Raw genomic sequence first — 25,738 nt, 5'->3', positions numbered from 1 at the left:
AAGGTCCCCTCCAGCTGGAGGTATTATACTAGCATTCTGGCAAACAGCAGGTCAGACTTTTGTATTATATCCTGGCATATACTCCAAGAGCTTGTACAGCTCCCTCTAGGTGGAGGCGATCAGGAGACGGCTATATTATCATCATGTACATTTATTAATATTCTGGACAAACCACTTTTGAGAACTTTGGCTCTGTTCCAAAACCAGGTAAAAGCACAACCCTCGGCTATACATCTTCATTATTCTGATCACACAGAACTGATGCCTTGTGGAATATAATTGTTCTTCTGAACCTGCAAGGGACTTTAATTGAGGAGGCTGAAGCAATTGTATTTAGAATATTGTTTTGTTGTATCACTGGGCATGTATTGTAAACTTATGTTTTATATTAATGTATGACTCAAAAATGTCTATTAATGAATTCTATGTTCAATAAAAAAATAGTATATCCGTTTTTAATTTGAATTTGCGCTCTCTTAATTTCAAATCATGTAGTCTATCGAGTAATTATACAAGTTGCTTATGGGAGCAGCGAATTAAAAAAATGTTGAGGATATAAGATTTTATAATTGTGGTGATATATATGTTATAGTAGTTGCACCTAATTCTCTTGCTTTTTACTGTATTAAATCCAGGATCGGTGGGACAAAGGGACATTGTTATGGACAAACAAATGTTTCTGTTGTAGTTTTGCATTAGATTTATTAAATGTAGTGGATCATTGTTCAGCACAAACTGACGAGGTCTGTGACAACAACATGGATACTGTATCTGCATATACCAAGCCTTTGGGAAGTGTTCCCCTACCGGCAGCTAAACAGCAGGTCAGTGTAACAGTCAGAGTGACTCAGCAGAATCTTCTTTAAGGACATAAGGTCCCCATACACGGTCCATTTAATGGATCCGTTTTGTACTTATATATACAGGTCTGGTATCCCGTATCCGGGCATCCCGTATCCGAATTATTCCAAAAACCGTGGTTTTTTGGAATAATTCAAATCCCCCCCCCCCCCAACCCTCTTTTAATACTTACCAAGTCCTCCGGCGTCCATAGCAGGCCTTCAGCATCCTCTCCGGCGTCTCCAGCGGTCCCAGGAGTGCTTTGCGCGAGTGCGCGCCGGTGACGTCACCGGCGCGCCTGGGAACTTGCGCAAAGCACTCCTGGGACCGCCGGAGACGGTGCTCGTGGCCTGCCGTGGACGCCGGAGGACTCCATGGACGCCGAGGGACCATCGGGGACCCACCAGGGGCAGGTAAGTATGGCTAAAAAAAAAAATATTCCAAAAACCGGAATATTCCCTTATCCGGAATGCTCGTGGTCCCGAGCATTTCGGATAAGGGATACTCAACCTGTAGTACGCATCGCATCGCATGCATTGTGCATGCGATGCGATGTAAAGCAAGTACAAAAAGTATGTGCAGCACATACTTTTTGCACTGTACGATGAGATGTGCGGGGGCGCGCATCTCAAAGTACAAAACGGACCGCCGGCGAACGGACCGTGTATGGGGACCTATACAGAGATTTGGACGCGATGTGCATGCCAACTTTCTGCAAGTGCGTCTAGATTTTCGCCAGATTATACAGATATTGCTGAGCGTGTCTGCATTTGTGGAGGGTATGAAATGTGCACAAGCAGTGGGAAGGATTGGGAGTTAATGCACGCGGAGTTGCTGCATACCGGTGCCCCTCATTTATTGGCCATGTATACATGTGTACACTAGGAATTTTTTGTGGACAACACAGCAGCACCAGTATGAGAACGAGAAGGGGGGGTACATACATTATAAGCATTTCAATCCTTAAGGTACGTTTTTAGTGGACAGGTAGCGAAGAGTTTATTTTATTTTAACGGGCAGAGTTCAGGGTTTCGCTTGCTTGGACGCAGTTGTTCAGTAGGTGGATGGCTAATGGGAAGAAGCTTCTTGCAGATCTGGTAGTCCTCACGGGGACGGACCTGAGACGTCGTGAGATGGTAGAATCTCATACAGGTTGTTGTAACCTGGGTGTAGCTTGTCTGACACAATCCTTCCTGCACGCTTCCTAGCCCTGGTAATCTCTGACTGGGGGGAGGCCAGTTCCAATGATCTTCTCTGCTGTCCTCACCACCCTCTGTAGTCTTTGTTTGTCATTTTCACTGCCCCCCCACACACCAAATTGTGATGGAGGAGCAATAGGACGACTCCACGATTGCAGTGGAGTCAGATCCTGTGGAATGTTGAATTTCTTGAGTTGTCTCAAGAAGAACAGTCGCTGTTGGGCTTTTTTGACATTAGTGGTTATGTTTGGTCCCCAAGTCACTGGTAATGGTTGTCCCCAGGAATTTGAAGGATTCAACCCTCGCCACCTCTGCGTTGGATATTTCTAGCGGGGCCCGGGCTTTTGGTTTCTTTCTGAAGTCAATCACCATCTCTACTGTTTTGGAAGGGTTTAGGACAAGGTTGTTGGCGCAGCACCACTGTGTCAGTTTGATACGGTCATTGGATCACCACCAAGTAGGGTGACATGAGTTTAGGTCGACATGCAGTAAGTTCGACAGGGTCATTAGGTCGACATGCTTTTTTTTACTGTTTTTTTGAGCCGACGTGCCGACAGGCGGTATTTCATGCCCTAACATCCATTAGGGCGTGGTGGAAGAATAGAATAGTGGCGAGCCATGCGAGGGGACGCGGTGGCATGTTTTAGTGTTGACTGTGTTGACATAAGGTTAAAAAAATAATAATAAAAAAAACCTAATGTCTACTTTTTTCAATGTCGACCTTACCCATGCCGACCTAATGACCCTGACAACCTTACCCATGTCACCTAATGATCCTGTCGACTTTACCCCTGTCTACCTAAACACTATATGGCAAGTTTATAGTAAGGAACTACAGCCAGGTGAAATGTTACCTTCATTGTATGAATACTATTAATAATTGCCTAGGATGACATTTATTGGAAGGAATGTTTTGACTATACTTTGTATTTGCTTGAATAATATCTTGTGTTTGGTTTTAGTTGTACTGTGTTAGGTTTTACAGATAACCAGATTTGAGTGGTATTAATAGAGACCTATAATATCAGACCTTAATAACCTTTAAGATATTTTTGTAAACTGGTGCTGGGCTGCCAACCGCACTGACCTCACCTCTAGTGGTGTTCTCCCTGGAGGGATTTCTGTCTGTCTGCTGTATACTGTAGCTTGGTTACTATCATCCGCTCACCGGCAGAATGGTCATGATTAAGCTGGGTACACCCTAGGATGTGCACAGTAACGATATTGTTTTGTTATCGATGTGTGCTCCTGCGGATCGTTAAGCATGTGCCCGATCCTCTGAACAGGCCCGCCGCTAGAAATGGTGGGGCCCAGGACTGACCTGGGGTGTCCCGAGCGGCTCGCAGCCGCAGCAGAATTTACTTTTTTTTAATTTATTTTTAAAAAAAGACAGGCCGGCCGTTGATTGGCTTAGGTCGAAACCTGAAATAGGTTGACATGCCTTAGGTCAAACTGGATGGAAGGTTGACACAAGCATTAGGTAGACAATGGCTAGGTCGACATTCAAAAGTTTGACATGTGCTTTTCACTTTTTTGTCTTGAATGTTGACATAGTCGACATGGACATTGCGCTCGCCATGCTTCGGGCACACTATTCTATTCTCCCTTTCATGCCCTACCTTTGGCATGTCAACCTATTTCAAGTGTTGACCTAAGCCATGTCTACCTTCAGTGGTCGATCCAATGCTGTGTCGACCTAATGACCATGTACCACAGTGACACGGGTGCATGGGCTGCAGAGAATAATCGTAATCCTTTTTTTTCAGCCCACATGTGCCGACAGGCGGTATTTCATGCCCTATCATACACTAGGGCGAGTGCAGCGAGCCATGCGTGGGGACGCGATACACTTTGACGGTTTCCAGGTGTATTCAAACTGAAAACTAAGTTGCAGCGTAAAAATAAAGCAGCCGTTATTTACCCTGCACTGAAACAAAATAATACCCATTTCACACATCCCAGGATTTTTCTCATGCACGCCCATAATCCCGGGACTAGCGTATGTCAGAAAGGATCTTAGTCGACTAAAATTCCAGGTCCTGTGCACCTGCAATGGCCCCAGGATTTTTAAAAACCCGGGTAGTATGTCTGAAAGGGTTATTACTCTCCCAAATCTAACTCACTCTGCACATGTTACATCTGCCTCACCTGCAGTGCAGCCTGCTTCCACCATGCAGTGTATGGCCCATGGTTAGTGGCTATGACAGGCATCTGTGACGTGGACTCTTATGCAGGCGATGGCTGGGGTTTGAAACGTTTGTTTATGTAACCTGTATATTCTGTTTAACCCATTTATAGCCATGAACAAATCTCTGTGTATTTCAAACGAATAATCTGATATCATTGTTACCAGAAGTACGCAAGTTACTGTGTACAAATATATCCAACTGAATAATGTTTAAAAACACATTAACCTTTAACCTGCAGCTTTGTAATGGTTAGCATTACTGCCTCACAGCACTGAGGTCATGGGTTCGATTCCCATCATGGCCCTAACTGTGCGGAGTTTGTATATTCTCCCCGTACTTGCGTGGGTTTCCTCCGGGTACTCCGGTTTCCTCCCACAATCCAAAAATATACTGGTAGGCTAATTGGCTTCCAACAAATAAATTAACCCTAGACTGTCTGTGTGCATGTATGTGTGGTAGGGAATATAGATTGTAAGCTCCACTGGGGCAGGGACTGATGTGAATGTTCAACTATACCCTGTAAAGCGCTGCGGAATCTGTGTGCGCTATATAAGAAACTGCTAATAAATAAATAATAAATTTAATAAAGACAACAAAAAGAGACAAAACCATCAATTACACCTGTCGCTAGCAGTCACTAAGAACAGGTCTGTTTGGTCCCTACCTGTATTGTACAACTACAAGCAGAGAGAAGGAGTGTTCCCTTATCATAGGGTAAACCTAACAACCCCTAATACTAACCTGTGTCACGATGAGGCACAACTTCTGTGACTGGGATCGGCAGCCTGCTGATGCTGCTATATAAAGCCAGCCATCTCCCTCACTTTGTCAGCACTCGGCTGGAACTGAGCAAGACCCGGACGGCTTCCCCGGAGAGGATCATATAGGAATTATGGCTGGTATGTATCACAATGCCATCAAGGTTCTTGGAAATGTCTATAATAGTTATGGTTAGAATGTTTATGGAGATCATTGTCCTGTGGGTCTTCAGTGCACACATATGGGAAAGATGTGCCAAACCTTCCGGACAGATAAGGTGCGTGTAACAGCCATAGAATGTTACCTAGAAGCTGATTGGTCAATAATATATAGGCGACTTCACAACTTTGGCCCTTATTCAGATCTGATTGCAGTACAAATTTGTTCTCAAAATGGGCAAAACCATGTGCACTGCAGGTGGGGCAGATCAGATGTAACGTGCAGAGAGAGTTATATTTGGGTGGGGTGTGTTGAAACTGAAATCTGAATTGCAGTGTAAAAATAATGCAGCCAGTATTTACCCTGCACAGAAACAAAGTAATGCTGTGTACACATGGGGGCGATAGGGGCTGAAATCGCTGGGAATATGGGCGCTGAGCGACCATATTGCCAGTGATTGGAGTGTGCACCAGCGATAAATCGCCGGGTGCGCGCTCCCGTTTTCAGACCCTGAATGGTCGCTGGTCGGAGGAGCATGCTCCTCCGACCAGCGACATCCCCTGCCTCTTCACCCAGCAGTGTTTAAATTTTCATCTGCGACCATCGCTGGTCACAGATGAAAACGGGACACGGGGCAATATGATTGCTGAGCAATATATTGCTAGCAATATATTGCCAGCGATCATATTGCCCCGTGTGTACGCACCTTTACTCTAACTTTCTCTATACTGTAAATGTTACATCTGCCCCACCTGCAGTGCACATGGTTTTGACCATTTTGAGAACAAATTTGTACTGCGATCAGATCTGAATAAGGCCCTTTATTCCTTTGGAGGATTACTTTTGTGTTTCTGTGCAGGGTAAATACTGTCTTGTTTTGCATGTAGCCCAGCTTTATTTTTGCACTGCAATTCAGATTTCAATTTGAACACACCCAAATGTAACTCTCTCTGCACTTGTTACATCTGCCCCTCCTACAGTGCAGCATGGTTTTGCCCATTTGAGTGCTTTTTTTGCTTTGCTAACAATGAATCAGGTCGAAAATGCTGTGCTCACACGTTCCAATCAAAATGTCAACACTAGAATGTCTACGCGTTTATGATGTCAACAGATCACACTCCGAAATACACAATGTCGACGTGTTTAAAATGACGACTTTATTTTTGAATTATTTTTTATTTTTATTTTAATCAATGGAATAAACAGAAGAATTTTTTTTTCATGAAACGGATATAAAGAACATTGGAGAGAACAAAAATAATAATAATAATAGTAATAATGACAAAGTAGGAGGCTTCAGAAGGGAGCCAACATTCTGAAAATGTCAACTTTATGCCTGGGTCAACAATATGGCTGTCGACATGTCACCTGTCAACATTTTGAACATGTAGACATGCTGAATGTTGACATTCTGACATGATGATGTTGAAATTATACATGCCAACATATAATACCACACTTGTGCGCACACCTCCCATACTCATGTTTTACTGGGTAATAAAGCTTCTAAAAATGAACAGTGATGTTGCCCATAGCAACCAATTATGGGGGTTATTCTGGTTAATTCGCAGCCTTGCAAATCCACCAAACCCCGCCCGGCGAATGAACGTCCCCCCCCCCCGTCCCCCCCTCGCAGCGTGGGTTCGCCCGCACAAATGCAAGTCGATGTTTAGCATAAACATCCATTCATATGCCTGCGGGTAACCTCCCACATCTTTTGATGGTCAGCGACCATCGAAAGATGCGGAAGGTACACGCATATATAAGTGACTTACATATGTGTGCACGCTGGCACGGATATGGGCGGGCAGCTGCGTCACGGCCTCATTACCATGAGAACGCCCATGGAACTCTGTGCGTTCTCATATGGTAATGAGGCAGCCCGGCACCCCCCGCCCTTCTCCGCACCCACACGCCGACATGGGTGCGTACCATACGACTGCACATGCGCAGACGCGCAACATCTGTACTGCGTGCGAACGCACGCAGGACCGAACAAACTTGAATAACCCCCTATATTTGTTCTATCGTTTTTTGTTTTATCGTTTTCTAAGATGCAATAGAGAAATGATAGACGGAATATCGGCAACACCATGTTACTATAGGCAACACCATGTCTTTTCATTTTTAGAAGCTTTAGTAAATGTACCCCTCAGTGTTTTAAGATCAACACATGCACAGAATCTGTGCTGAGTGACATGCTGCGGCTGTTTGGGGGCGGGGAAGAGGCGGTGTTGGCCCGCAATTTATAGAAAATGGGATGTTCCACTCCCTTTTTCTGGGTGCACAAGATCAGTGGCTGCGTACTGTACTCAAGATCTCGCTACTCACGCAAGATCTCCTACGCAGCCCGAGTCGGCAGCAGGGACAGCGCTGGTCCTGTGTTGGGGAAAGAGCATCGATACCCTGCAGATGTCAACGTCAATAGTCCACAGGGAGCGAGACAGTCAGTGCTGTTGACCGTTCATACATTTGCCCCTGACATTTTAATGCACACCGGCTCCTTATATGCGGGAGAAGTGGGATCAGTGCACATACCGTGCGCTAATACCCCTTCTTCCCCATAGCACAGCTTCATACATCTGCCCTACTGACAATTACACTACAGCTAAAGTAAGTGTGATACATAAAGGGTGGTATTCAATTGTTATATCATGCCCGATCTCCTGTCTAAAGTGATCAGATTTCGTGGGGCGATATTCAATTTTTTGTCTGTATCATACTTATTATGGTCAGGTTTAGCAACACATTTGCTCATTTCAGCTCACTACCCCTTGGGTATAGAGAGCTGAAATACTGGTGAAAAGCAATTGAATACCGCCCATAGTCATTCTAAATATACATTAAAACAAAAGAGCACCCAAAACAAATATATAGAAATTATACCCCGTTCTCACTGCCACAAAATCCCGGGTATTTGCCAGGGCAAGCAGTAATTTCCTGTGTCCTGTCTCAGTGTGAAAGGGTCTTTGTGAAATTCCCGGGGTGTTTTTTTGCAGGGTTTTTTCTGGGTGTATGGCAGTGTGAACAGCACAGACCCGGGTTTTCTCACAAAATGCAAAAAAGCAAGTTCATTGGGGGAAGTAATCATGTGATATGTGACAGCCAGCCAATTAAAGCTGGTTTTTAAACACCCAATCACAGCAATTTGTACAAATGTCCCAACACTCAATCAAATTCCACACACTTGTTGGAAGGTAGACCATGGAAAGCAGTGTGAGAGGGGCAGACACGGGAAATTCCCAGGTCTGAGGTGCAGTATGAAGGGGGTCTGTTGAGCTGAGAAGCTCTGTGCCCCGCCAAAAATCCGACAAGAAAAACCCTGGATTTTGCAGGGGCGGCAATGAGAACGCAGCATAAATTAGAATAATTGTTAATATTTAAAGTTTGAGACATACTTTATTAGCAGAAAAAAGGCCAGTATGGTTACATGATTCATAGTTATATGGGTGCGGATACATAATCTATGGAGTATTATGTGATTAAGGCAGCAACAGTAAGAGGTAAATATAGGTGTCTACGGATCAATCCCATTACACAAGAGAATCACTGAAACTGAAAACTTCTGTGTGATTCCCAACTAGGTTGGTAATTCTGGTTGGCTTACAAAAGCAAACTCCATCTAATGGACAAAACCATGCTGCACTGCAGGTGGGGAAGATGTAACCTGTGCAGAGAGAGTTACATTTGGGTGAGTTACTTTGTTTCTGTGCAGGGTAAATACTGGCTGCTTTATTCTTTTACACTGCAATTTAGATTTCAGTTTGAACACACTCCACCCAAATCTAACTCTCTCTGCACATTGTTACATCTGCCCCACCTGCGGTGCAGTATGGTTTTGTCCATCAAAGAAGAAATTTGCTTTGGCAAACCAACCTGAATACAGCCACATTGCTTATCATTCATTAAGCCCATTAATATTCTTCCCCTTTGCTGTTATCAAACCAAAAGCCATGTTAAATAATTTGGTAATTTGCTGAACATGGTAGGCAAAATATTTGTTTTAGAAATGTGCCCTGGGTTTTATTCAAAGCATCTTTCTCTTGTGCACCCGTCCCCAAACTATTGTGCAAAACTCAATAAAATCTACTTTTTGGAAAAAAAAGGAATAACGGAGAATGTTATTTAATGGGTTGGATTAATTATTCCTATAGTTGGACTGGCCCGCTGGTGTGCTGGGGAAATACCTGGTGGGCGTCACTTCTCTGCTCACCTGTGGATGACAGCGTCATATTGAGAAAATGAATAAAGGATTATTATATTTTGTATATATCCCTGTCTGCATATCCTGACTCCCTGTTCAACTCTTGCACAAAACATAAAAATGTATATTATTATTATTTATAATAATAATAATAATAGCGCATTATTTTCTAACAAATATAACAGGGATATTCTATTAACGGTGATAACTTATTATCGCTGTAAAAATAGCAAAAATGCATCATTTTTTGCAAACAAATAATCGCAACTATCCTATTATTCACATGCGATAGTTCTGCACACGGTTTATCACAGATTCCTTTCACCTACTCTAAGCAGGTAAAAAGTCTGGGAGAATCCCTATTTAAGGGTAAAAAAACGAGATTAGGTTCAGAACCCCTCAGCCACCTCCTTATTGGTGGCTAATTAGGCACATTTAAGTTTTTCATTATTTTTAATTAGCCAATAATGAGATGTCAGTTTTTGGGTGAAAAAGTGTAAAATGATGGAAATGGGGGTACAAGGTATGGGACAGGTTTATTGGGATGCTCTATCAGTGGGACCAGTGTTTTTAGGCTTGCAGGTGGGAGTAATTAGTTGTTTTGGAACTTTTTTGAAATTGCCTTTAATTGACACATATATTTCCATAGATCCCAATTTTTAGTGCATTTATTTTATACAAAAAAGCATATTATTTATCTTCTTTTTTTTAAGTGTTTCAAAAATGCCTATTGCAGCCATTTATCACATTTAAAGTCCCCCAAATCCTTTTACTATGCCCTCAATGTACTTCTATGCTGTTATCCTGTTATTTTTAGGGGGTACAGGCTGATCTCCCCATTTTCGCCTGCACTTGTCGGTGGTTCAAACATCGCATGTCACCCATTTTTGCCATGTTCAAATAGGATAGGTCAAAAAATGGGAGCACGATAAGTGTCTTTTTCCGGCGATAAGTGCGATAACTTTGCCCACAATCGGGGGTGGAGTTATCGCCACTAATAGGATATCCCCAAACGAAAGAACTCCACAAATATTATATATATTATTAGGTAATAACAATAAACAGCCTATTCAATATGTAATTTACCAAAGTCTCATATACCCAATTTCTAATCAAGTGTGGAATATCATGTGTGTGTGTGGAATAATTTGTCTTGTACATGCCTTTATTCGTAGCCAGAACAGCGCTGATTGTCTTAGCTCACCAGGAGCGGACGTCCTTTAATTATGCCATGAAGGAAGCAGCGGTAGCGTCTCTGAAGAGGAGTGGGTGGAATGTCTTAGTGTCAGACCTCTATGAGATGAAATTCAACCCGGTCTTGTCACGTGCCGACATCAAAGGTAATATAATGTAACATCACTTTACTGGATGCAATTATTTTGGAATTAATGTGCTATTTTCAGTACATGGTCATATAACTGAGTCTCAATATCCCTTTGAGTTAATGTATATTTCTATAGGGCAGGGGTGGGGAACCTTTTTTTGTGCCAAGGGCCATTTGCATGTGGAAAAAATCCTTCGGGGGCCATATGTAAATATTTCTCTTACAAATTGTCCTGCTGCAGCCGTCCCACGCTCCGGCGGCTGCTGCTGAATAGGACTGACAGTCTCCGGCTGCTGTTGATTAAGAGGAATCTTGCGACGGACCTATCGCGAGAATTCCTCTGTACTTGACTCCCGGCAAAGCCGCTGGGTGGGTGGGAGGGCCACTCAGACCGACTACAGGGGCCGCATACGGCCCCGGGCCTGAGGTTCCCCATCCCTGGTATAGGGCATAAACTAATATATAACCTACAAAAGCTGATTTGTGGATGGAATCAATATTCATGAGGATGCAGAAGGGGTAGGTTGAGATCTGCACACAAGTAGATGAACCCAAATGACTGAGGGTTGGTTCCGCTATATTTATTGATTTAGCGGGGGTGCTATCCTGTTAACTAGGTTGTTGTGGTCAAAAGAAAGGGAGAAAAGAGTAGTTACGGCGGATGCACACCTCGTTAAAGAGATAAGAATTTATTATCTTATGGTTCTTAGGAGATTACTCCAATCTGGTATTCGAAAAGTGGGGAATCCTCATGAGGATGCAGCCTGTGGGTCACTGGGAACCGAGGCCATTGCTGGTATATAAACCACACAGCTGGTGTCAGGGACAGATTTAGGGATGACACACCCACTATGCAATTTCCCATGATGCAGTATACACATATAACCTATAACTTACAGGGCAGTCTACCTGTTTACACTTCACATAAATAGCATACAGTACAGTATACTGGATATAGTTTGTAGTTACTGGAATATTTTGGACTGACATTGGGATAGTCCTGCTAATAAGGGCCTGATAAAGGTTCCAGCTGCCCTAGGCTAATACACATGCAGCTCCCCATGTAATGCAGCTAAACACGTGTGTATGGGTGCTCAGGGACTCGCCAGTCATACGGCCCAAGGTTCCCTGGGTATCAGTGATGGGTCCAATATAAAATCAACGCCCCCATGAGCCCTAGTGGCTTCCAAGGTTACAATACATCTGACACTATTATTTCCTGGCATTCTTACACAGGTAAACCAAAGGACCCGAAAACCTTCAAATATGGCTCAGAGAGTTATGAGGCGTGGAAGGAAGGGCGTCTTGTCAAGGAGATTGTTGAAGAGCAGAAGAAGATTGATAAAGCCGACCTCATTATTTTCCAGGTACATCTGCAGGTCAGGGTGCAGCATCCCAACCTTAAGCGTTGGTTCTCTGGTCCCATGCATGCAGTCATCTTCAATTGCTAGGTGATTATAATGTCAATGTAGCTGCCAACATTCATGACAAATTCATCATAGCCACACCCAGATGTGCCCTAACCCCACCCAGACAAACTCGGTTTGATTTCAGTAAGCCACACCCCTTTCTGCTACTGAAAATCAGGACTGCTAGCAGGTGTGAATTTGCTCATGGAACGTCCGCCCATTGTGGTGACTTTGACTACACAACATTTTAAAATAGTTTCTCCAGGGAGAAAGTTATCAAGCCTTGGAAGAGGAAAGAAGTACCAACCTATCAGCTCCTAATGGGCATTTTTTACACAGCTTGTAAGGTGACTGATAAGCTGGGCACACGCTAGACGATATGGTTCATGGCCGATGACCGTGCAAGCTGAATGATAGAGTGCTCGATTGTGCACTAGCATTCAGTGGTCATATCCAGGAGTATGATGTCATTAAAGATAGCTTCAGATCTGCCGAACCGAGGACTCAATGAATGATCCACAGTAGCGAGCAACAGTCCATTTAAAAATGACCGAAAACATATAGGGTTTATCCCACTTAAGAAGATAATTGTCTTTGACACATCTCTCCTTCATTTTTTTAATTTTTAGAAAAGTTACAAAGGGATTCTCTTGCTGAAATGTGCATAGTTTTGGGTGTATGCATGTAGCGGTCACCTTCATGGGCTGGTGTGTTGTGAGCTGAACCACATTCTTCATTATGCAACCTATCTGTCAGTAAGAGACTGGTGACCTCACTAAGCCAAGGCGTGTCTTAGTGACATCACTGGTTCCTCATGAATGCATTGAGTTTCCGTTATTTCAGACAGTCTAGATAAATTGATAGGCTGTATTCCCCATTACCCATATAGTGCCTTCTTTATATATATAGTCAACAGAAATGGGGGAAATTTAGGGGTCAGGCAACATTTACCAGTCCCCCCTACCTTGTCACTGCCACAGTTTACTGCACATTGTCCCCTCGATCCTCATCAGTTACAAAATAAAAAAAATAATTTGTAATGACAAATCAAAAATAATTACCATGCCTCATCTGACCATCAGCCTATCAGGGCTCTCATGCAAGCGAGTGATGTTGGATCAAAGCCCCCGCCCCCCTCTCTCAGCAAGCATCATACCTAGGCATCTGGATAGTGAGAATCCTGCTCTTGCCAGCAGTTGTCTGTTGTATAATACTTACCACATTGTCAGTGTTTGTCTCTATGTAGGGTGCACTATGATGGTAGGGTTGTATTACTAAATTAGCATATCTCCTTTCTTCACAGTTTCCCTTATATTGGTTTAATATGCCGGCCATAATGAAAGGATGGGTGGAGCGAATGTTCTGTATGGGTTTCGCATACACTTTTCAGACAATGTATTCCGAAGGACCATTCAAGGTAATGTAACATCAATGCCTTCATGTGCTAACTCCACATGCACAAGAATGCAGCCTGGAATACACTAATGAAGCCACATGGAGGCTCCTTATCTCATAAGCTCTATGGACTGCTAGGCTGCACCTTGGCTTCTATGGACCTTGACGGTCTATGGACTGCTAGGCTGCACCTTGGCTTCTATGGACCTTGGCGCTCTATGGACTGCTAGGCTGCACCTTGGCTTCTATGGACCCTGGCGCTCTATGGACTGTTAGGCTGCACCTTGGCTTCTATGGACCTTGGCGCTCTATGGACTGCTAGGCTGCACCTTGGCTTCTATGGACCTTGGCGCTCTATTGACTGCTAGGCTGCACCTTGGCTTCTATGGACCTTGGCGCTCTATGGACTGCTAGGCTGCACCTTGGCTTCTATGGACCTTGGCGCTCTATGGACTGCTAGGCTGCACCTTGGCTTCTATGCACCTTGGTGCTCTATGGACTGCTAGGCTGCACCTTGGCTTCTATGGACCTTGGCGCTCTATGACTGCTAGGCTGCACCTTGGCTTCTATGGACCTTGGCGCTCTATGGACTGCTAGGCTGCACTTTGGCTTCTATGGACCTTGGCGCTCTATGGACTGCTAGGCTGCACCTTGGCTTCTATGGACCTTGAGGCTCTATGACTGCTAGGCTGCACCTTGGCTTCTATGGACCTTGAGGCACTCTGACTGCTAGGCTGCACTTTGGCTTCTATGGACCTTGGCGCTCTATGGACTGCTAGGCTGCACCTTGGCTTCTATGGACCTTGGCGCTCTATGGACTGCTAGGCTGCACCTTGGCGCTCTATGGACTGCTAGGCTGCACCTTGGCTTTTATGGACCTTGGCGCTCTATGGACTGCTAGGCTGCACCTTGGCTTCTATGGACCTTGGCACTCTATGGACTGCTAGGCTGCACCTTGGCTTCTATGGACCTTGGCGCTCTATGACTGCTAGGCTGCACTTTGGCTTCTATGGACCTTGGCGCTCTATGACTGCTAGGCTGCACTTTGGCTTCTATGGACCATGGTGCTCTATGACTGCTAGGCTGCACTTTGGCTTCTATGGACCTTGGCGCTCTATGACTGCTAGGCTGCACCTTGGCTTCTATGGACCTTGGCGCTGTATGACTGCTAGGCTGCACCTTGGCTTCTATGGACCTTGGCGCTCTATGACTGCTAGGCTGCACCTTGGCTTCTATGGACCTTGGCGCTCTATGGACTGCTAGGCTGCACCTTGGCTTCTATGGACCCTGGTGCTCTATGGACTGTTAGGCTGCACCTTGGCTTCTATGGACCTTGGCGCTCTATGGACTGCTAGGCTGCACCTTGGCTTCTATGGACCTTGGCGCTCTATGACTGCTAGGCTGCACTTTGGCTTCTATGGACCTTGGCGCTCTATGACTGCTAGACTGCACCTTGGCGCTCTATGACTGCTAGGCTGCACCTTGGCTTCTATGGACCTTGGCGCTCTATGACTGCTAGGCTGCACCTTGGCTTCTATGGACCTTGGCGCTCTATGGACTGCTAGGCTGCACCTTGGCTTCTATGGACCTTGGCGCTCTATGACTGCTAGGCTGCACTTTGGCTTCTATGGACCTTGGTGCTCTATGGACTGCTAGGCTGCACCTTGGCTTCTATGGACCTTGGCGCTCTGACTGCTAGGCTGCACTTTGGCATCTATGGACCATGGCGCTCTATGGACTGCTAGGCTGCACCTTGGCTTCCAGGTTCTTGGTATATTATTCTAGTGCAGCAGAATTATTACACATGCCAGTAGAACCTACAGCAGAGTCTCTGAGCAGATATAGGGGGCGACTTACTAGTGATCGGACGGGGCTATTTATGCGCGGATTTGCACATGTGCAGACCCCCTGTGCAAAGGCCTTTGGAGAGTATCACACTCGCTAAGACGTTTGCACGGGTACAGGAGGGAGGTGGCAGGCAGGGGGCAGACACCCTTCCGGAGCAAATGAACGCCCAGCATTTTATGGGCGTCCCCATGAAAATGCTGGGTGTTCCCCTGGGAATGCAGGTGGGCTGATGCCTGCTTGGGGCGGGCTGTTAATGTCACATGACGTCAGCGCCCGCCCCCTCTTCGACAGACTTCAACGGAAATAAAAGTCAGTTTGGACTGACTTTTATTACCGAAGGGTCGAGAAATCATTTGATTGATTGACCATGGAATGATTTTTCTCCCCTTCCACCACATGCAAGGGGATGAGCCTATTTCACCCCATATGCAGAGCTCAAGATGCATGCTAGGCTGCAGCAGTAACATATGTGTGTGTTATCCATGGTGCACATCACACCCATCTACAATACATCCCTACTGCCAAACCGGTTCTCGAGATCTACCAATGGTCCATGTTTTCCAAATCACCTAGCTGGTGCACAGGTGCAGTCATTACTAACTGTCACATTTCCCAGACCATGTAGCTGTGCACAGCTGTAGTCATTACTAACTGTCACATTTCCCAGACCATCTAGCTGGTGCACAGCTGTAGTCATTACTAACGGTCACATTTCCCAGAACACCTAGCTGGTGCACAGCTGTAGTCATTACTAACGGTCACATTTCCCAGAACACCTAGCTGTCCATGTGACAAAGATGCTCAAATCAGATGCTCCGAGAGCATTCGCCAACAGCCAATTTTCAACTGGTTTCGCTGGATACGTCGATAGTGTCTAGGTTGACAGTCAATAGGTCGACCACTATTGGTCAACAGGCACAATGATGACATGGACAAAGTTGACATGCATTAGGTCAATGTGTCATTGGTTGACACATGCAAAGGTCAATGTCAGTTTTTCACATTTTTTTGCTTTGGACTTGTTCATGCTTCAAGATCCACATGTTGACCTTTTGCTTGTGTCGTCCTACTGCATGTCGAACCATCTTCCCATGTCGACCGTGCGCCTGTTGATCTTTGATGGTGGACCTATTGACTTAACCTTTTGTTCTAACCTTTGCCTTTGGTTCTCTACTGCTAGGAAACCACCATCATCTACATCGGACAAAACCGCTAACCCTGTGGATGGTATCAGATATTTTAGAGATATTTATAACTATATGAATAGAAAGTTGGTTTCACAGGAGGGCACTCATCTTAGATTTGTTGGGGCTCCGGTGCCAGGAACATAGAAGTAATAGAAGAGCACTTACCCCCCTTGAGAGCGAGGATGGAACCGGCACACGGATATGTAGGTGAAGAAAACGAGTTTATTGTACACACATAGTTGCACAAACAAACAGCTGTAACCTGACAGCTGTTTCAACTACTTCTTAGTAGTTTTCATGACTAAGAAGTAGTTGAAACAGCTGTCAGGTTACAGCTCTTTGTGCAACTATGTGTGTACAATAAACTCGTTTTCTTCACCTACATATCCGTGTGCCGGTTCCATCCTCGCTCTCAAGGGGGGTAAGTGCTCTTAACTATATGAATATATATATATTTTATTGTATTTTTCTCTGTTTCTAACAGAATAAGAAAGCCATTCTGTCATTCACCACTGGTGGCCCGGAGATAATGTACTCACCTAAAGGGATCAATGGAGATATAAATGTTCTTCTATGGCCACTGCAGGTATCGTACCAGTCATGTTTTTATTTATATTGTGATTCTGCCCAACAGGCCAGATTAAGGGAGGGGCGACTGTCCAGGGGGCCCCCACATACTTCTCAACTATCCCCACCACAGCCAGTGACAGAGCACCCCCTCCGTGCTGCACTGTTTTCCCCAGCCGGCGAATCGTCTCTCAGTCATAGCGCAGCCTGCTGAGCAGAGCGCTGAGTCTAGGACACTACACTGATGGTAGTGTCTAGATACCCTTCAGTTTTGACAATTTTCCCATCATGCCCTGGGTCCACGTATAACTGGAGGGGGGACATAAATCTGTGGTGAGCGAAGCGAGCAACCGCGCCTGAAGCGTGCGAGCGTAGGGAGCTCGTGAGGGTACAATGCAGCTAAAACAAAACAGAATAACACCTACGTGATTTACAGATAAAATAAAAAATGTTGTGAGGGCATCTTACAACTTCCGCCCTCACTGAACATCACTTCCTGTAATCAAAACTGAAGGGGATCTAGTCTCTACCCTGCACTGATACTCATCGGGGCTCACCTCTCTGGATCCTCGACTCGGTGCACTGCTCAGCAGGCTGCGCTGTGACTCACTGAGGGGGCATGCCTGGCACAGGTGGCTATAAAGGAAGTGGTACAGGCTTTGCACTTGGGGAAGGGGGACAGGGCTGACACTGAGGGGAATGGGGACAGGGCTGAATCTGGGGGTTTGGTATTTGGCAGCGATTTCACTTGTGTGGTCCCCCACAAAGTCGATGTCCCTATACCCCACCAGCCTTGATCCAACCCCGCTGCCTAGTCACATTCTACCAATACCCACTTCATCGCTATGCCATGTTATAAGTCGCCATGCCAGCATTTTCTCCTGGCATGGATGGTGCAAAAGATGCATTGTTTTGTTTGCTGAGGCAAAACTGTATCTCTCTGCCAAGATCTGACAGACATGTCTACTATAGAGATGGCTAGATTCTGCGCTCTGTGGTGTGAGTCTGTGTGCCTGAGAACTGCTGATACTAGAGGTGCCCTACAGTGGGGTGGGGTGGGGGGGAGGTGATTTTTAGGAAAGTTGGGTTGTGTCAGTGCTGCACCAGTGCGCTTATGTAATGTTTGATTACTAGTTTGCAATTGCAGTCATATGCTTATTTATGCGGCTAAAGCATTGCACCCGAACACTCAGAATGTATTCTAAGAGACTGAGCTGGTGATACAGTAAGGCTCGCTAAGCAGCGCCCATAGACACTGCCCGCCGCACCTGCCCGAAAGGTTGCCAAAAGAGTTACCTTATATGATTTGTGTATTTGCAGAGCGGGATTCTGAATTTCTGTGGGTTCCAAGTCCTGGAACCTCAAATGTCATTTGCCGTGGCTCACTTACCTCAGGAAGCCCGCGTTGGGATGCTGAAGAGCTGGGAGAAGCGCCTGGAGACCATCTGGGATGAGAAACCCATCAAATTCCTTCCTAACCAGGACTTTGAAGGCATGGCCAAGGGATTCCAGCTGAAGAATGAAGTGGTGGAGGCCAAATCCAAAAACAAGTATGGTCCAACTGTGGGACAGAACATGGGCAAGCCTCTGCCACCCGACAGCCAGGTGAAGGCTGAAGGCACCAAATTGTAGGACTGTTCAGCAAAGGGTTTATGTGGGGCCCATGCCAACAAAGAAACCATACATGATTAGACAATGATGTCACTATGCCGGTAGCGACACTTCATTGGCCGGCTCTGATAGGATCTGTACAGAACTTTATAACTGCGCTATGGATTATCTCAGCAAGGTACCAGGCAAGCGAACATTTTATTGTATTCTATGTTCCGTCATCTTTACCAAATCACTACCTCATGTAACGGTCTTCATGTCAGTCGCTGACATCACATTAACACGTTTACCTCAATGTCTTTGGTCAGTCTGTCTTCCTGAGGTTTACTATGGGGAGGAATGATGTTTTAGCTAGGTTTAAAATTGGCAAACAGCAAGTTATGTAAAATGGAAGGTCTGGTATACTTACCAATATAACGACTGGTAAGGTTTGTGCACAAATGATCTTGTGCACGCACAATCCACCGCCCAACATGCCTGGCCAAAGGAACCGCAAAGTTTTGCCGTGACCCAAAAAAATCGCACATGAAAAAAATTGCATCCAGGTAAATGTAAACAAAATCTCAACATATCGCACTTTTTAAAATTGCATTTTTGCAAATTTGCATATTTAATGAGATGCTAATTCGCGTGAAAAAGGGGGGTATGGTGCGATTTTTTTTTTAGTCACGAAAATGTGCAAATTTGAGGATATGTGCCATTTTGTGTTAAAAAATTAAAAAGAAAAATGGCGTGGGGTCCCCCCTCCTGAGCATAACGCGCCTCGGGCTCATTGAGATGGACCTGGTTCCAAAAATACAAGGGACCCCTACGCTTTTTGTCCCCCGTATTTTTGGACCCCACGCCATTTTTTTTTAATATTTTTTTTACTTTTACACATTTTTTAAGACAGGACCATGCACAGATCTCAATGATTTGTCAGAACCATGGTCAATGAGATCTGTGGTTCTGTCTGTAATAGTGTTTTAAAGTAAAAAAAAAATATAAAAAAAGTTACAAAAAGAAGAACCACTGGGACTTGTAGTTCCACAGCAGGACCAATGCTAAAATAAAAACATGCACACTGTTAAAAGTAGAATTCTATTAACATACATGCATACACCATACATACAAGGTACGTACTAGGGAAGCCAATCCCGGGGCATTTTTTCAATCCCGGGATTCGGGATTAAAAAATACTCAATCCCGGGATTGCCGGGTTGCCAGTCAGTTTCATACTGCCGGGAGCCAGGAGCCCGGTTGCTGGGTGGGGGGACGGGTCGTCCATGCTGCTGGCTGGGTGGGCTGGCTGGCGCGCTGGCTGGGTGGGCGGCACGGCATCATACTGCCGGGCGCGACCTCTGCCTGCGCAGCGTGACCTCTTATCTCGTCACGCTGCGCAGTGCTGCCGGGAGACGCCATTAGACTGCGCGCATGCCCAGACTAATCCCGCCGTTTTGGGGGCCAAATCCCAGGATCCCGCCGATCCCGGGATTCACCACCCTAGTTCGTACGTACGTACGTACATACATATACATACTTATCTCTACATGTAGCTTCCGGCCTGGCTGTGCAGCAACCGTGGGCACCTGTATATTGCTGTACACACTGATCGCTCCAGTCAATGGGGATGGAAATGACATATAGGGCCGATATTGCTCCAGTGTGTACCCGGCTTAAGATGCTCCCACTAAAATTACCACAAACAGCAGTTTCTATACACTAGTTGTTATGAAACCATGTAATATTTCCCGAGGTGACAGTGTGTAATGCTAAGGCTGGGGCCACACTTGCACGGTGTTTGGATGATTTGCCATATCAGAACACGTCGTGTGTATTGTGCTGTGTGTATGTATGATTGGTTGCTCCCATGGGTCACATGCAACATTTTCTGACTGGCAGAGCTGTCAGCCAACCGGAAGATATCGCCTGGGACAGTGTAATGAAGGACAGAACAAGATATCGTTCCATCATTCATTAGATCGGCCAGTGTGTATGTATAGTCTTGGGAGAAGGAAAATCTCCTCATCCATTGGACCGATCTTGTCCTAGTGTGTGCCCAGACTAATAACTTTCTTCCAACTGTACATTAATGACTGCAGGTGTAGGCATACAGTACATACAACAAGCTGTACATTAATGACTGCAGGTGTAAGCATGCAGTACATACAACAAGCTGTACATTAATGACTGCAGGTGTAAGCATGCAGTACATACAACAAGCTGTACATTAATGAATGCAGGTGTAAGCATGCAGTACATACAACAAGCTGTACATTAATGACTGCAGGTGTAAGCATGCAGTACATACAACAAGCTGTACATTAATGACTGCAGGTGTAGGCATACAGTACATACAACAAGCTGTACATTAATGACTGCAGGTGTAAGCATGCAGTACATACAACAAGCTGTACATTAATGACTGCAGGTGTAAGCATGCAGTACATACAACAAGCTGTACATTAATGACTGCAGGTGTAAGCATACAGTACATACAACAAGCTGTACATTAATGACTGCAAGTGTAAGCATGCAGTACATACAACAAGCTGTACATTAATGACTGCAGGTGTAGGCATACAGTACATACAACAAGCTGTACATTAATGACTGCAGGTGTAAGCATACAGTACATACAACAAGCTGTACATTAATGACTGCAAGTGTAAGCATACAGTACATACAACAAGCTGTACATTAATGACTGCAGGTGTAAGCATGCAGTACATACAACAAGCTGTACATTAATGACTGCAGGTGTAGGCATGCAGTACATACAACAAGCTGTACATTAATGACTGCAGGTGTAAGCATGCAGTACATACAACAAGCTGTACATTAATGACTGCAGGTGTAAGCATGCAGTACATACAACAAGCTGTACATTAATGACTGCAGGTGTAGGCATACAGTACATACAACAAGCTGTACATTAATGACTGCAAGTGTAAGCATACAGTACATACAACAAGCTGTACATTAATGACTGCAGGTGTAAGCATACAGTACATACAACAAGCTGTACATTAATGACTGCAGGTGTAAGCATACAGTACATACAACAAGCTGTACATTAATGACTGCAGGTGTAAGCATACAGTACATACAACAAGCTGTACATTAATGACTGCAGGTGTAGGCATACAGTACATACAACAAGCTGTACATTAATGACTGCAGGTGTAAGCATGCAGTACATACAACAAGCTGTACATTAATGATTGCAGGTGTAAGCATACAGTACATACAACAAGCTGTACATTAATGACTGCAGGTGTAAGCATGCAGTACATACAACAAGCTGTACATTAATGACTGCAGGTGTAAGCATACAGTACATACAACAAGCTGTACATTAATGACTGCAGGTGTAAGCATGCAGTACATACAACAAGCTGTACATTAATGACTGCAGGTGTAAGCATGCAGTACATACAACAAGCTGTACATTAATGACTGCAGGTGTAAGCATACAGTACATACAACAAGCTGTACATTAATGACTGCAGGTGTAAGCATGCAGTACATACAACAAGCTGTACATTAATGACTGCAGGTGTAAGCATGCAGTACATACAACAAGCTGTACATTAATGACTGCAGGTGTAGGCATACAGTACATACAACAAGCTGTACATTAATGACTGCAAGTGTAAGCATGCAGTACATACAACAAGCTGTACATTAATGACTGCAGGTGTAAGCATGCAGTACATAATACCACCTGTACATTAATGACTGCAGGTGTAAGCATGCAGTACATACAACAAGCTGTACATTAATGACTGCAGGTGTAAGCATGCAGTACATATAACAAGCTGTACATTAATGACTGCAGGTGTAAGCATGCAGTACATACAACAAGCTGTACATTAATGACTGCAGGTGTAAGCATGCAGTACATACAACAAGCTGTACATTAATGACTGCAGGTGTAAGCATACAGTACATACAACAAGCTGTACATTAATGACTGCAGGAGTAAGCATGCAGTACATACAACAAGCTGTACATTAATGACTGCAGGTGTAGGCATACAGTACATACAACAAGCTGTACATTAATGACTGCAGGTGTAAGCATACAGTACATACAACAAGCTGTACATTAATGACTGCAGGTGTAGGCATGCAGTACATACAACAAGCTGTACATTAATGACTGCAGGTGTAAGCATACAGTACATACAACAAGCTGTACATTAATGACTGCAGGTGTAGGCATGCAGTACATACAACAAGCTGTACATTAATGACTGCAGGTGTAAGCATACAGTACATACAACAAGCTGTACATTAATGACTGCAGGTGTAAGCATGCAGTACATACAACAAGCTGTACATTAATGACTGCAGGTGTAGGCATACAGTACATACAACAAGCTGTACATTAATGACTGCAGGTGTAAGCATACAGTACATACAACAAGCTGTACATTAATGACTGCAGGTGTAAGCATACAGTACATACAACAAGCTGTACATTAATGACTGCAGGAGTAAGCATGCAGTACATACAACAAGCTGTACATTAATGACTGCAGGTGTAGGCATACAGTACATACAACAAGCTGTACATTAATGACTGCAGGTGTAAGCATGCAGTACATACAACAAGCTGTACATTAATGACTGCAGGTGTAGGCATACAGTACATACAACAAGCTGTACATTAATGACTGCAGGTGTAAGCATGCAGTACATACAACAAGCTGTACATTAATGACTGCAGGTGTAGGCATGCAGTACATACAACAAGCTGTACATTAATGACTGCAGGTGTAAGCATGCAGTACATACAACAAGCTGTACATTAATGACTGCAGGTGTAAGCATGCAGTACATACAACAAGCTGTACATTAATGACTGCAGGTGTAGGCATACAGTACATACAACAAGCTGTACATTAATGACTGCAGGTGTAAGCATGCAGTACATACAACAAGCTGTACATTAATGACTGCAGGTGTAAGCATGCAGTACATACAACAAGCTGTACATTAATGACTGCAGGTGTAAGCATGCAGTACATACAACAAGCTGTACATTAATGACTGCAGGTGTAAGCATGCAGTACATACAACAAGCTGTACATTAATGACTGCAGGTGTAAGCATGCAGTACATACAACAAGCTGTACATTAATGACTGCAGGTGTAAGCATGCAGTACATACAACAAGCTGTACATTACCTGTGTTTTGTACAAAGCACAATAATTACAGATCTACGTTCATAAGTTTATGGGCCTGATTCAGATTGCTGATCTGCAAATTTGCTGAGGACTGCGAGAAGAAAGCCGCTGCCCAGACAGAATGAAAACCCTTCTTCCGGACACTCCCATAAAACTGACGGTTACCAGCCCCAAACGCCGACTTTCTGACAGTGAAATATTTATTAGATTCTTCTCTAATAGTTTTGCTGTCTGGCCTAGCGCATGCACGCGTCGATCCCTATGCATGGGCAGTCGTCCGATCAACTCTGAATAACCCCCTATGTTACTTCCTTTTTTTGCTTGTGTTGACTTTTTGACCATGTCAATATAATGCTTGTCGACCTCTTCTATGTATCGACTGAAAGTGGTTGATTTTTGGCTGTCGACCTAGACACTGTTGAGCTAATGATCTACAGTAAGCAGCAGACGACGTGACCCAGCAGGGGAGCCGACATTGGTTAGTGCTGGCAGCATCGGAGGCATTCCTGCTGCACCCAATAGCATGGCCTTTGTTAGTGATGTCTAGGAAGGGAATGCTTCTGATCTGCCATGAAATTCTATAGCGGAGCACCATATAAGTTGTGTGCGAAATCACAAGAGGAGTCAGTAGGAAAGAATAATGATTATCCCGGTCACCTCACCCTAATAACACAGTGCAAGGCTGGTGGGTATCATTTAGGCCACTCTGTAACCCAAGTCTTCCTACATTCACAGCCAAGTATCCCAACATTCCAAGCCAAGTCTTCCTACATTCATAGCCAAGTATCCCAACATTCCCAGCCAATTCTTCCTACATTCCCAAGTTCTCCTACATTCCAAAGTCCTCTTACACGCCAAAGTCTTCCAACATTTATAGCCAAGTCTTCCATTATTTATAGCCAAGTCTTCCAACATTTATAGCCAAGTCTTCCAACATTCATAGGCAAGTATCCCAACATTCCCAGCCAAGTCTTCCTACATTCATAGCCAAGTATCCCAACATTCCCAGCCAAGTCTTCCTACATTCCCAAGTTCTCCTACATTCCCAAGTTCTCCTACATTCCAAAGTCCTCCTACACTCCAAAGTCTTCCAACATTCATAGCAATCTTCCAACATTTATAGCCAAGTCTTCCAACATTCATAGCCAAGTATCCCAACATTCCCAGCCAAGTCTTACAACATCCATAGCCAAGTATCCCAACATTCCCAGCCAAGTCTTCCAACATTCCCAAGTCATCCTACATTCCCAAGTCTTCCAACATTCCAAAGTCTTCCAACATTCATAGCCAAGCCAAGTATCCCAACATTTATAGGCAAGTCTTCCAACATTCACACCCAAGTGTGTCCAGGTTGACACACCTGAAGGTTGACATAGGGTTAGGTCGACAGGGTCAATAGGTCGACATGGGCTAAGTCGCCAGTCAAAATGTCGACATGGGGTTTTTCACTTTTTTTTTTTGAGCCGACATGTTGTTTTTCATGCTCTACCATCCACTAAGGCGCGGCGGGAGAAGAAAATAGTGTTCCCGGAGCAGGGTGAGCGCGGCCAGTCATGCAAGGGATCGCAGTGCACTTTTTAGTGCCCATGTCAAAAGTGAAAACCCCATGTCGATCTTTTGACTGTTGACCTAGCCCATGTCGACTTAATGCATGTGTCGACCTAATGACCCTGTCTACCTAACACCAAGTTGACATTCAAGTGTGTCAACCTTGATGCTTGTAGACCTTCAGTGTTCGACCCAATACATGTTGATCTTCCTCTTGTCGACTCTATGACCCATACCCCACAGCCAAGTCTTCCAATATTCACAGCCAAATATCCTAACATTCACAGCCAAGTCTTCCAACATTCATAGCCAAGTCTTCCAACAT

At 44.6% G+C, this 25,738-nt stretch overlaps 1 protein-coding gene across 1 annotated transcript; it reads left to right on the top strand.

Moving 5' to 3' along the window:
- The first annotated feature begins 4,989 nt into the window (after positions 1–4,989).
- Positions 4,990–19,292, top strand: LOC146046193 (NAD(P)H dehydrogenase [quinone] 1-like). Its single transcript, XM_083165416.1, has 6 exons — positions 4,990–5,127; positions 10,526–10,690; positions 11,911–12,041; positions 13,387–13,500; positions 16,998–17,099; positions 18,401–19,292. Exons 1-6 carry the CDS (start codon positions 5,121–5,123, stop codon positions 18,710–18,712), a joined length of 831 nt encoding a protein of 276 aa, XP_083021542.1. The 5' UTR covers positions 4,990–5,120; the 3' UTR covers positions 18,713–19,292.
- The last annotated feature ends 6,446 nt before the right edge of the window (positions 19,293–25,738 follow it).

Source organism: Crinia signifera, chromosome 11 (assembly GCF_055691185.1).
Source record: "Crinia signifera chromosome 11, ASM5569118v1, whole genome shotgun sequence".
NCBI classification, from domain to species: Eukaryota; Metazoa; Chordata; class Amphibia; order Anura; family Myobatrachidae; genus Crinia; species Crinia signifera.
The sequence above is the reverse complement of the archived record's forward strand: the minus strand, read 5'-3'. Positions and strand labels throughout refer to the sequence as shown.